The sequence below is a fragment of the Astatotilapia calliptera genome, chromosome 15 (assembly GCF_964374335.1).
Source record: "Astatotilapia calliptera chromosome 15, fAstCal68.1, whole genome shotgun sequence".
NCBI classification, from domain to species: domain Eukaryota; kingdom Metazoa; phylum Chordata; class Actinopteri; order Cichliformes; family Cichlidae; genus Astatotilapia; species Astatotilapia calliptera.
Genome location: NC_137436.1, coordinates 11,594,694 through 11,607,062, shown reverse-complemented (window position 1 = coordinate 11,607,062; position 12,369 = coordinate 11,594,694). Strand labels below are relative to the sequence as shown.

The 12,369-nt window shown below is 39.8% G+C and overlaps 1 protein-coding gene across 5 annotated transcripts in view; it reads left to right on the top strand.

Moving 5' to 3' along the window:
- The window catches only part of utrn (utrophin), a 192,241-nt gene that overhangs the window by 160,372 nt on the left and 19,500 nt on the right, over positions 1 to 12,369 (top strand). For 4 of the 5 annotated variants that reach the window (XM_080290148.1, XM_080290146.1, XM_026194061.2 and 1 more), the window contains exons 70-72: positions 3,246 to 3,382; positions 9,531 to 9,569; positions 10,062 to 10,127. In XM_080290148.1, the coding sequence (XP_080146274.1) occupies positions 3,246 to 3,382; positions 9,531 to 9,569; positions 10,062 to 10,127 (242 nt within the window). The remainder of the gene's footprint in view (positions 1 to 3,245; positions 3,383 to 9,530; positions 9,570 to 10,061; positions 10,128 to 12,369) is intronic. The other variant, XM_080290147.1, reaches the window with a different exon arrangement.

Below are 12,369 nucleotides of genomic sequence, written 5' to 3'. Positions count from 1 at the left end.
TCATTTCCAATTTCTTTGCACTTAATGCATGCTGTTATTTTAATCTTCTAGTCATGTCTTACTCTCTGGTTTTCTTTGTCTGGGTTCAACCAGAGTTATTTATTAAACGTGCATTGTTTGAAAGTCATTTGCATTCATCTGCAGCTAAAGTAGACTGCACTCTTCTGGGAGGAAATTTTTTTGAACTTTGCTGGGAGTTTCTCTCTGACGTTCACAGCAGCCTCAGTGAGAAATTGTGATAGATCAAGCTGTAGACTCAGGATAGGTTCACTTCTAAAGTATTGGGTAGGGTTTAGGGCAGGAGGAGTCTAGAGTTAAAAAGTATGAAAATGCATCAGTTCCTAAATCTTTATATGATACCGCATATACATGATGAGAATGGTAACGTAGCATGATTAATGGAAGTTACTGGTAAGTATTTAGTGTATGAATTTTCTAATGAAACTGACAGACAGCATTTAATGTGCATAATACCTTGGCAGTCACCCAACGTGCTGAAGGTGGTTGGCATTTTACAGAGAAATCAGAAACTGCGTGTATCAGAGGGCACAACAAGAGGCAAACGTATCGGATGTAACGTAGATTAGAAACAGCCCGAATCAAAACACAAACAGACTTGTTCACATCACGTTATACTGACGACACATTTAGTGAATCTGAAGCATCTAGGCTTTAACTAACCTCTTTTTTTCCCTTTAAACTAGGTTCTGTCAACTGCAGAATTTCTTGTCGCCTCACATGCTGTTAAATTCCTTTGTCTTGTTTCTCAATCAGCCCTCCCGAAACACCCCTGGCTTAATTCCGAACGTACAAATGGTAAAATACTCAAGGTTATATTTTTATCCTTCCAAGCCAAAAATATTTCACTTCACAGCTAGAGATGAATATTGGAAAAACGGGAGCTTGGCAAAATTGAACGTTGCTCTTCTCCTCAATTAGGATCTAACACTTGTGGGCTGACTCTTTTCAGTATTGCTTAACGTCATACTTTGAGTGACTCGAGTTTCTCTCGACATTTCTCATTTCTGTCTTTTAATTTGCTTTTTCAATTTCCTAAATGGGATAGATATTGACTTTGGAGGAGTAGCTGTAGGGAGCAGTGATCACTCTTCCCTGAGTTAAAATGCCCAGCAGCTGCCTGACAGACTTGACTTTGAAAAAACATTATTTTATTTTATTTTTTTACTTTCAGCTGTGCTGCAGCAACAAACACTTAATCTGTTGGTTAATTATTAGTACTCAGCTACCGGGTAATCACTCAAGAGGTTACTGATTCCCTTCACTGAAAATAAAAATGGGGGGGGGGGGAGAAGGCTTTTTCCCTTTTCCCTTTTCTTATTTTTTCTTAACATCAAAGGAGATTTTATTGAGGTCTTTCTCGGCCATTTGCACACATGTAAATGAAATGCAAATCAAATACAGCAAAGATAATTGAAACTCTGACTAAGATTGATCTGTGGATATCCACCTCTACCTCTGTTGGAGCCAAAGCGAAGGGAGGTACTTCACGGGTTGCCCAACAACCCATGCAGTGGAACAAGACAGACTTAGATATGATTGTGAACTCAAGGGGGCCACGCTCATGCAAGAGATATGATGGCAGATCTTGCCAGAGGGACAGTAATCAGTGTTGCAGAGATCTCTTTTCATGACAGCAGCCTGAAAAGTGCAATAACAAAACAAAAAACAAAGATTAAATGAATATTTTAAGTTGTCAGCCAGAGTATTCAGACTCGTGTCTGCTATAACAGCTGCAACTTTCAGTTTGCGTGCATGTGTCTGAAAGGATGTGACAGCAGCATAGTATCCACAGGTTTTTCAGCAAGGGAAATGTGTGAGGAGAAAGAAAGAGTGGATGGGGCTAAGTACAAGAACAACACAACATGGTGAAGCTGTGTTTTGCTCAAACACTGACGTAAAGCTTACAGCCAGATCAATAAAAGATCACGAAGAGAAACTTTGAAAGTTTTGACTCAAATCCCCGTGTAAAGCCCCAAAACTCAACTCCAGGTTCATAAACGCTACATATCCATCTCCACAGAGCTTTATTGAACCTCAGCACAGTGAGGACTGAGAGGAAATCACCCAGATCTTGCTGTTTCAACCTGAGAGATATAGATCTCTGACAAAATAATAAGTTGTGGATCACCTTATTGTCTCATTTTAAATCTCACAGTTCAGCGTAGCTTTATCTGCACCTGTGTAGTAAAAGTCAGACTTTTTTTAATTGTTTTTTTCTTTATTTCCCTCAAAAAAAAAAACAAACACAAAAAACCATCAGCATGATATGTAATTATACTTGTGTGTCTCCCCATGCTCGAACCAAATTGTGTTTCAGTTTTATGCTTTTGAAAATATTAAGTCCATATTGAATAATAAACGCATTTTGCAGAGAGTTACAGATTTATAGCGGCTTTGGTGAGACTCACTGCGGTCATTTAATAAGATTGTTTTCTCATCTTTGTCATACTGTTTATTTTATGGCCACAATATTGTATTTTTTTTATTAGCTTATGATTTTTATGGGAGTGCTGTCTTCATATTTCTCATTGTCTTTGTCAGGGATATTAAACAACTTTGGGGCGTGATGTATTGATTACCGTAATTTCAAAGTTTTGAACTGTCCTAAGAGAATATTGTGTTTCAGTTTGACTGCGATTGCCTGTCTGGTCATGTTATTGAAACGTCTTGACTCGTTTCCAACTGGGGTCTTATATCCCCCCCCCCCCAATGTAATAGAGGCAGTAGAATAAAAAATGCATGTCTCTCAATCCTCACAGGAAGGAGCTTACACACATGCACAAATTTTTCTCCAGCTTTAGTATAACTCTTCTGTAATTGCTGTTGGTTTGCTCAGGCTACCATCCTAAATTGTGTGGATTAGTCAATAAGCCGAGTGAACTCAATAGAGTCTGTTCATTTATGCATATCTGTCAACTGTAGGAGCTGTGTATTTGCCTGCCTGCGTGTGTGTGTGCGCGCGTGCCCCTGTGTGTGTGTTTAGCAGTGGTTGTCTGCATCTTTTGGAAGGGATTTTCTCTCCCTGTGGTCAAACCCGTTTGGTAATTTGCTGGTTGCTTGCGTGGCGGAAAGCGCACCTCTGCTAAGTATCTAATTAGCAAACACATTCTCTTACACACAAATGCTTATGTGTGCAGAAGAGACTGTAGAAATCTTTGAACTCATTGCACACTACAATAAATAATAAGCGACCCCCTGCCCATCTATGTTTTTTCCTCTTACAGACGACATCAGGTGAGGACATGCGTGATTTCACCAAAGTGCTGAAGAACAAATTCCGATCTAAGAAGTACTTCGCCAAACATCCACGGCTAGGTTACCTACCAGTACAGACGGTTTTAGAGGGCGACAACATGGAAACGTAAGTAACCCATAAGGTTTTTTATACGTGCTTTTGGATCACAAAAACTTTTCCATAGTTGCTATAACCCTTAAAGGATGTTTTGTGTGTCCACACTGTTGTTAAGGACTATTAAGCAGCAAGTTAACCCTCCACGCGCGATGCAATATCCTCACGCTGGCATTTCTATTTGTGCTACCATTAAGGTGTAGGAAGGCATAAGAAGACACACTGACAATTCCACCACATAAGCACTGACATAGTCTCACGTTTTCAAACTGTTGCAATATGTCCCAGTGTATATCTGTATATCTCTGAGCTTCAGTGCTGGAGTAACATTAAAATGGTGATAAAACCTGATACCGACTGTACCCTCAACTCAGCTGCAGCAGCTTGATTTTTGTAATCTGGTGCATGACTAGCCAAAGTGTCCCAAATATGGTGGCACGCATAGAGTTTGACGGCACATCATGTAGTAGACGCCGCAAGCATAAAAACACCATTAAAGTTCTTAGAGTCTTGTTTTGAGGGCATTGAGCCCCCCAGCATTTCTTTATATTTTGCTTTCAAGGAGACAGACTTTCTTTCACTTTCATTATAGTGGTCTTGAGTATCAGTTCTCCAGGGTTCTGAAGCTCTTTGAAAGTTTTTCTTTGACACTGGCTGCCTTTTGCTTATTTCACTCATTTTCAGTCCAGTCCTGCAACCTGGCCATTTTCAATGTTTTGGTTTTTCTGTTTGATTTAGGTGCCTTTTTAATGCTTGAATGATTCATATGTCAGTGCTGAGTGGCTTAACAAACAAAGGATGAAACACTGAGGCGCCTACACACAACTTAGAATTTAAAATTGGTACTTTTCTATCTTTAAGCACTTTTTCACTTGCAGCCTGTCATGAAAACATATAATTTGTTCCCATTTCTTTAGTTCGGTTTATGAAAAATGGCAAAGATAACAGAGTTTGACAGGAATAAAATAGTATTTTTGCACCAACAAAGTGATTCCCAAAGAGCTATCGGCATAGTGTGAACTGTGTCTGTGGAAAAAAAAATAATAAATTAAGGACACCGGACAAGTGGGAGACAAAAGCAGGGCTGAAAAGCAATCTTCAAAAGATGAACAGTCACTGAAAGTCATGTCCTTAAGAAATATGAAAACATCCAGCAAAGACTTAACTCAAAGCTCAAACATGCATTTAGTCTTTCACTCCATTCATCTAAATTTGGGATTATTTGCTCAGATAGTCAACAACATGTTCAAAGGAGGACAGGGGACAGCTACAGCAGCAGTGCGTGTCTGCAGTTATCTGCATCTTATCAAAATTGATAGAATTATGAATTCACAAAGATGTGCAAAAGACAGCCAACCTCCACAGAGCTTTGGACTATCCTTCAGTAAGGGACAGAACTGTGGTGTTCGCTGCATAAGCAACAGTTAGCACTAACACTCTTTTTCTTAATTCTTAGAAATGAACCAATTGAATTCAAGCGGGTGCACTGTGGATCCTTTGTCTGCAGCACTGGCCCAGTGATTATGTCTAATTTATGTCCCTTCTGCTACCAGCCTTAAATCCTACTGAAAAGAGCCATTTAATTAGGCCCATATTATGTAGATACCCTACGTCATACCTTCCAGGAGGCTGTCTGAGTTACTGCCCCTTCAAACAAGAGACTCACAATAAAATAAAACGTCCCTCACTGTGCATTTTTGTCCCCCCGTTGTTTCCTTTGTTTTTCTTTGTTAGTATTTTTTTAATGTGCCATCACTCACTCACTCCTAATGCAACATTCATTTCCGTTGAACCATGTAGTTTTTTGCATCTTTTAAAGCAAAACAACTCTCGGCGCTGTTCACGTATGCACACACAATGAGTCACTTGTTCTCTCTCAATAAATTTTTCCCCGACTCGTGCGCAGTCACCGTTCAGATGGATTGCCGTACCGCTTTCATCCCTCCCATCCTTGCCTGTCCTCCTCACCTCCCACCTCGCTCCATTTTCACTTCTCTTCCTCTCTGACAAATGACTCCTGCAGAGCTTCTGGTTTGATAAATGTCTCTAAAAGGTAGTGAAATTACAGCGAAATGCAGGGAACTTTTCAAAATATGGCAGAAGCGAATGGAGACTTAAAGAAATTTAGGGCTATTTCATGCTCATCATTTTGTCTCTTTTACAGCATTAGGTCTCATCTGTGATCAGCGGGCCATCCATGTATCGCCACAGGCAAAGAAAGCAGCTTTTGAACCGCCTGTAAGATCTGGCCCAAACATAGCCAGTGTTAAGAAATGCTCCTGTTCATTTTGGCTCTGTATTGTCACAGTCTGGTGGCTTCTGCCATCTCTGCGTCATAAAAATGAATACCGTGACCTAAATTGAAATGGATTTTTCTGTAATTGGAACAAGGTCTGGGTTCCTGCTTTATAAGAGCTTTAATACAGATTAGGTAAACACCAGAACAATTGCAGTCATGTTTGTTGCAGTAAGATAATGCTTGTTTACAATTTTAAAATATACAGTTTTTAATTTCCAATTTGTTTTGCAGTTTTTATTTCTAAATATTAAGAGATTTTAAGTGTCACTCCAAACCTTTTTAGTGCGTTGTCAGTCTTCATTAGTCATCATAACAAAGGGAACTTTTAAGAAGTAGTGATTTTATAGTACTGAGCAGCAGAAGAGAAAATTAGATTGTCTGCTGAATAATCGCCCTCACTAATGCACTCGCTCTCTCGCGCTCCCTCTTCTCCACTCGTGTAACATTGTTTCTTTTTTGTTTTTTTGTTTAATTCCACCCACTCTCTCCACCTTGAGAGTGAGCAGAACACCACCTACTCTCACCTCCCACTTATATCTTTGCTTCATTTCACGGCAGATAGGATTTTTGATTCGTCGCAGCTATATTTGATAATGTGAAAGAACCATTCAAATGGTATTCCACTCAGTGTTAGGTTTTTTTGCTTTTCACCCAACCTTACTAGATGGAGCAGATGAGTCTCTGTTGTATTAGGTCTCGCAGGAAGGTTAATGGTTTTGAATGTGGATTTGAAAGCTTGTGGGAGAATTTTCTTATATAACTAAAAGTTTTAATGGAATGATTTGACAAGGATAAATCAATAGCAGACTTTTAAAAGGAAAAGTTTTCTATTGTCATATGGCAGTAAAATAGTTTTTATATTAATTACATTAAGAAAAAAACTGTTTTATTATATATATGTTTGCTATTTTTAAATACTCAGTGGCCACTCAGTGGGAAGGGGGATAGCTCAGTAGGTAAAGTGGTTGCCCCATGATCGGAAGGTCGGGGGTTTGAATCCACTGAACGTACCCCTGAGGAAGGAACCGTCCCTACACACTGCTCCCCGGGCGCTGCACTGGTGGCCACTGGTGGCACTGGTGCCCACTGCTTCACTGGGTGAATGGGTTAAATGCAGAGGAGTAATTTCCCTACGGTGACTAACACATACACATTATACTTTGTTAGGTACAACTGTTCAAACTCTTGTTAGTTCACATATATAGACAAGATGACCTGCTGATGTTTAAACTGAGGAAAAGAACAAACTAAAGGTGATTTACATGACTTTGAATTAGACTTGTAGTCGAGACCGCCTAAACCGAGACCAAGACAAGACCAAGATCAGAGGGTATCGAGACAAAGACCGAGACGAAAAAAGTCAGCCAGATGCTGCTTCGTTTACGGGTGTCAGGCATATTTGTGTTTTTGCTTTCGCACAGCACAGGAGGGATTGGAGCATAGCTGAGCCACTGTGTGAGAGCTGAGCAGCGAAAGGAAATTAAGTGAGGGTAGAAATGACTGAAAGATTAATAGGCTCTGTTTTGAGTTTTGTTAAAAAAAGAATGACTTCACATAGGAAAAAAATATATATCACATATGCAGGACACCTTAAACTAGGTTTTTAATTAAGCAGCAAGGCAGAACAAAGTCGGGGCTGTATCAAGACACGAGGACTAAACCCCAATTCAACCAGACCCAGAACTGATCCGGAATTAAAACAGGACTACAACAGTTCAAAATCAGGACTACTTAGGATTTAACCAAAACAGAACCACAATCACAACTACATGATAGTAGCACTAAAAATCATCATAGACCTGCACTACACTCATTTTTTAATTTACCAAAGTCCACTATTTAGATTGAGAAAAGTTTATGTAATTATTTAGCCTTGTTGTGCAAACAAGCCTGCATAACTTAATAAATATAGAATTTGAAAAGTAACAAATGGTATCTAAGAAGAAACACTAGGTACTGGATACATGTTCTCATGAGTTTTGGTAAACAACCATTTGACTAACAGGTCTGTCTCACCTGGTTCTTGTTCCATCTCTGTTCTGTCCTCATTCTCCTCTCTCTCCCTCTGTGTGCTGACAATCAAGCCAAACACCAACATCATCAAATATACAGTTAAAACCAGATATTTACAAACTCTTCAGCTAAAAACACAAACACTTTTTTAATTGTAACATCAAATCAGACTAAATGTTTAGTTTTTTAGTTTGATAAATATAAAAACATTTGTTAAATTTAAGAGTAAAGAGAGAAATTGTCTGTATTTCTTAATTGTAAATGGCACCAAATTGTATTCAAAATGATTTGCTTTGGTACCTGGTCAAACTTAAGCTCTCCTCTGTCTGCAGCAAACTCGCAGGCAGCAGCTTCTCCCCCCCTTGTTTTCTTTATTTCCTTCATCTAAAGAGTGAAGTTTTCTCACTGAATAGAGGTTGCAGAGATATGTATGAAAGGAAACACATCTGCAATCTGCAAAGCTATCTATCTTTGCAGAGCTAAAGACTAATGTCGGTCTCCTGAAAGGCGAGATGAGCACAACGAGTATTCCTCCAGGCAAAGATTTAGGCGGGGGTGTGTAAAATGCTGCAGCACTGCCTCCAAGAAGTTAGCTCAGCCTGCCATACCGACCCCCATCTCGTCTTTTTTCTCTCTCTCCTCTCCTCTGTCTGAATCTCCTGTTACATTTTGAATTCTCCTCACAGCTACAGAAGTGTGACTACGCTGGCTGCCCCGCTGTGAGAAACATAACCACCGTGCCTCACGTCTCCCTCTGATTTTCTTTGCTTTAATGTGGGAACAAAAGCGCGAGGCAACAGAACGTCAACCTCAACTGTTATCTTAACAATTTCTAGCCAGCCTCCTTTGTGAAAACGGCACATTTCTTTGTGTTCTTGGGATTAGAAGGTGTCCCGTTTGTTTACAAATGACAATTTTGTGTTCTGGGTCGCTAAAAATAGCAGCAGTTATTGTGGGCTGGAAAGCAGAAACTTTAAAAGACTTGCATCAGTGTTTTATTAGCAAAACTCGATGACCCGTATCTTCGTTTGTGTGCTTATTGCACTGTTTTTTTAGTTCTCCTTATATAACATATTGTATTGGACTCAATAGCAGATTAACCAGGAAATAGGTTCTACTGTACTGATTTTTTTTTTCCTGGCTTGCTATTTCTGTAAATCCTGCAGGAAATAAATGAGAAAAGGGAATGAATTTAGGCCATATCATTCTGTATGCAGGAGCAACTGTGAAACCAATTTAATGAGATGTGTGTGACTGCAGCAAAATCAACTTGCATCATTAACCCGTTGTGTGTGAGATCTTTCAGACACACACAACCATTGTTTGTGTTACAGGGTGTTACTGACAGATCCAGCTGCCCATTTTCACTTTTTCCAAACTGTTTCCAAGTCTAGTTCTGAAACAGATTGAAGATAACTCCACGAGAGATAGTCTCGGCCACATTCGGTGTATATTTAGATATGTTGGTCACTGTTTTACACGCCTTTCCTGTGTGCACACGGGGGAAGTTTGCGCTCAGTGCTTTCTATCAGTCAGACTCTGTAGATATGGGTGACAGTTTTGAAAGGATGTATTTGATTTTGATTTTGATTTCCCCAGAGCTAAACAAGTATTTTTGCTGAGTAAAACTAACCAAACAGTGACAGAATCTGAAAGTCGAAGAAAGCCCTAAAGGCAAACTTCTCGTGTGCTGAATCCAGGCGCTCAGCAGCTGGACATACTTTTTCCTTCCACTTCTTCCTCTACCTGCTGTGTGTTTTGTTTCTGACCCGCTCAGTGGTTTTTGACCCTGAAATGATTTGTGGTTCCTTTACTTCCCTTCCCTCTCCCCTCCCGATTCTCTTACAGTCCCGTCACCCTCATCAGCATGTGTCCGGAGCAGTATGAGTGAGTATCTACGCCACCAGTAAACACCACCTCGTCTCCAGCCTGGAATGCCTTTAAAACACCGCCTCTTTTACTCCCTTGTTCACTTACTCATCTCCCCCCATCATCCTCACACCAACTAAGCCATGACTGCTCTGCATGTTGCCTGCCCACCTGCCTGCCTGAGTCACTGGCTGAGCATGGGACCAAAAAAACTCTCCCCCTGTCTCCTCACCCTCACTTTTTTCTCCTTGTTAGAGCACCCAGCTAGCATTCAGTTGCTGATCCCAGCAGGCCTGTCAAAAACCATCCAGTCGCTCTTTAGATAATCCTGCTCTCCTATTTCTCTGTCTAGGACCATGAGATTTGTTTTCTAGGTGATGTTATGAGGGGCTGTTAGGCTGTCCATGAACATGTGTGTGTGTGTGTGCGCGCATGTGAATATCAGTGTGTTAATGAGCTTGTGTGGGCTTGCTGAATCTCATTCATCTCCATTACCCCGTTCATTTTCAGGCTGTCCCAGTCACCTCAGCTCTCTCATGACGACACCCATTCCAGGATAGGGCACTATGCCAGCAGGTAGGCACTGGATTCTCCAGTCACCATCCTCTCATTGCAAATGCCACGAAGCATGTGTGTAAAGAATCGATAATTGCATTTAAATGTTGAACAGCTTCTTTTTTGAGGACCATTTTAAAAAGTTTTCTATGAATTCTTGTAACTGCGGACCCTTATCTAATGGACATCAACGTTTAAGTAGATGCTTTTCCCTCCCCCCAGGCCGCACTTCCCTTCAGTCTGCACTAAAATAATGATCTGAAAGGGGCAACAACAAATGCAGATGTGACAACCAAATTAAATCTCTCCAAGCTAAAGAAATGGAATAAATCGGAAACAGTCGGTGCTTGGAAGCTAGGGAAAACATTCAATTGTGGTTTCTTAAATGTATAATTTATCTAATGTAATTTCCAGTAAATGGGATCTAATTAAGTAAATAATGTGTTTTTAGTACCATAAGATGCATGTGTAGTGCAGGCGTTCATAAGTAATGGAACAGCTTTTCTTTTCTTTTTGTGTTTTAGTGTCATTACACAGCAAAACATGTCTCAAATGGCTCTTCAGTTTCGGAAACAAACACAAAAAAAGTAAATTCTGCATCTATCAAAGTACCCCGTTGCTTATTTTAGGAAATTGAGCTGGCTCTATTGTCAGGGACATTAAATGTCTCCTACTAGCTGAGACAAAAGAAAAGAAAGGGAGGCAAAAAAGCCCAGAAAGATGGAAATGGCATGGTTCCAACTAAACTGGAGACGAAAATAAGCATTTCGCCTTCATTTATGTGCTGAAAGTGTCATTTTAAAACTTGCTTCATACAAATTAGAGAAACCGGAATACTGTTTGCCAGTTTTCTTCTCAGACGGCACCAAAGCATCTGATTAAAATCGATAACGTTTGGATTTTTCATTGTTACTTTAAAAATAGAAAGAAAATAATTGACCTGAACCTTTCAAGAGATCCATAATAGAAAAATACAACATTTATTGATGTTTTCCAAATCTTGATTAAAGTGAGGGAAATGCGTTGGTGGTAGAGGGAGATTATGTTTGGGTGCCAGGGAAGGCACAAACAATCCTAATATGCTCTTTTTGAACTTTGTGACAATCCATCACAGTGTTGACATACATTAAATATCAGCTTGATGCCGATGTCTGCTTGCTGAGTGGATTTAGTGGCATGCAGCCACCCACCACATGAGCTGGTGACATTATAGATGTGTTGCTAAAATCAGTCTAGTAACAGATTGGCCTGATAGCTGCTTTTAACCGCCTGCTTCAAATTATCTTGCTGTGTACATCAGCACATCTGTATGCACAGTGTGTGAGCTGCAGTTAATCATTAACAGCATCAACAAACTGATGTTTTTAGTAGTTTTTTTTTTTTTTTTTTGCACTTGGACTGAATTTCTGTCGTGTTCTTTTAAAAATCATTTTAATACTAAGATCCACTGATATACTTGCTATATCCTATCTGTGCCATTAAAAAGATTTTCTAATTGGTCCAAATCTCATCTCCTGTATCAAAACCCAACCGCAGTTTTCCGGGACTTCTGCAGAAAGCTTTACTCATTATGACTCTCGTGACGCAGCCCTGTAACCTTCCATTAGCTACACATCATTAACCTTCGCTCACTGTTTCTGGTGGTATCGTTTCACTGAAGAAGTGACACCAGAATTACAATTTCAGCTGTAATAAAAACACATAAGAGATTAGATTGGAGCGTACGGATGCGCATGAAGATATGCACACTTTGATGAGATTTCATATTAGAATTATAGCTTCTCCCTTTAATGTATATTCTGTCAGAGATCAACTTCTTAATATTGTGGGTTATATTTTTAATCTGCCCCTTTTACACTGGTGTAAGACAGGCTTTGATGTGGGGAACCAGCCTCATTAGCATGGCTGCTTTGACTGCATATGTCATCAAGAAAACAAACGTTTTCCCCATAGCATGTCGTACATATTCATCCAAACATTGATCCCATACATTCGGATATAAACTGTGCATGCATAAAGTAGAATCACTCAATGATGTAATCCATTTCCTCCCTTAAAAACAAAAAGCACCAAAAAAAGCCCAAACAAACTGTGGCATCTTTATCATTAACATGCTTGTGGACTCCACGAGATGCTTTAAATTTTAATTGGTCTGCTACTGTGGCATTAATATAATTTGTTGACGCTGTTGCTCTAATGCTCTGTTGCATTTAAATGAGATGTTGACAGCTTTCAAATGGTTTAGTTTCAGCTGGTAATTTCC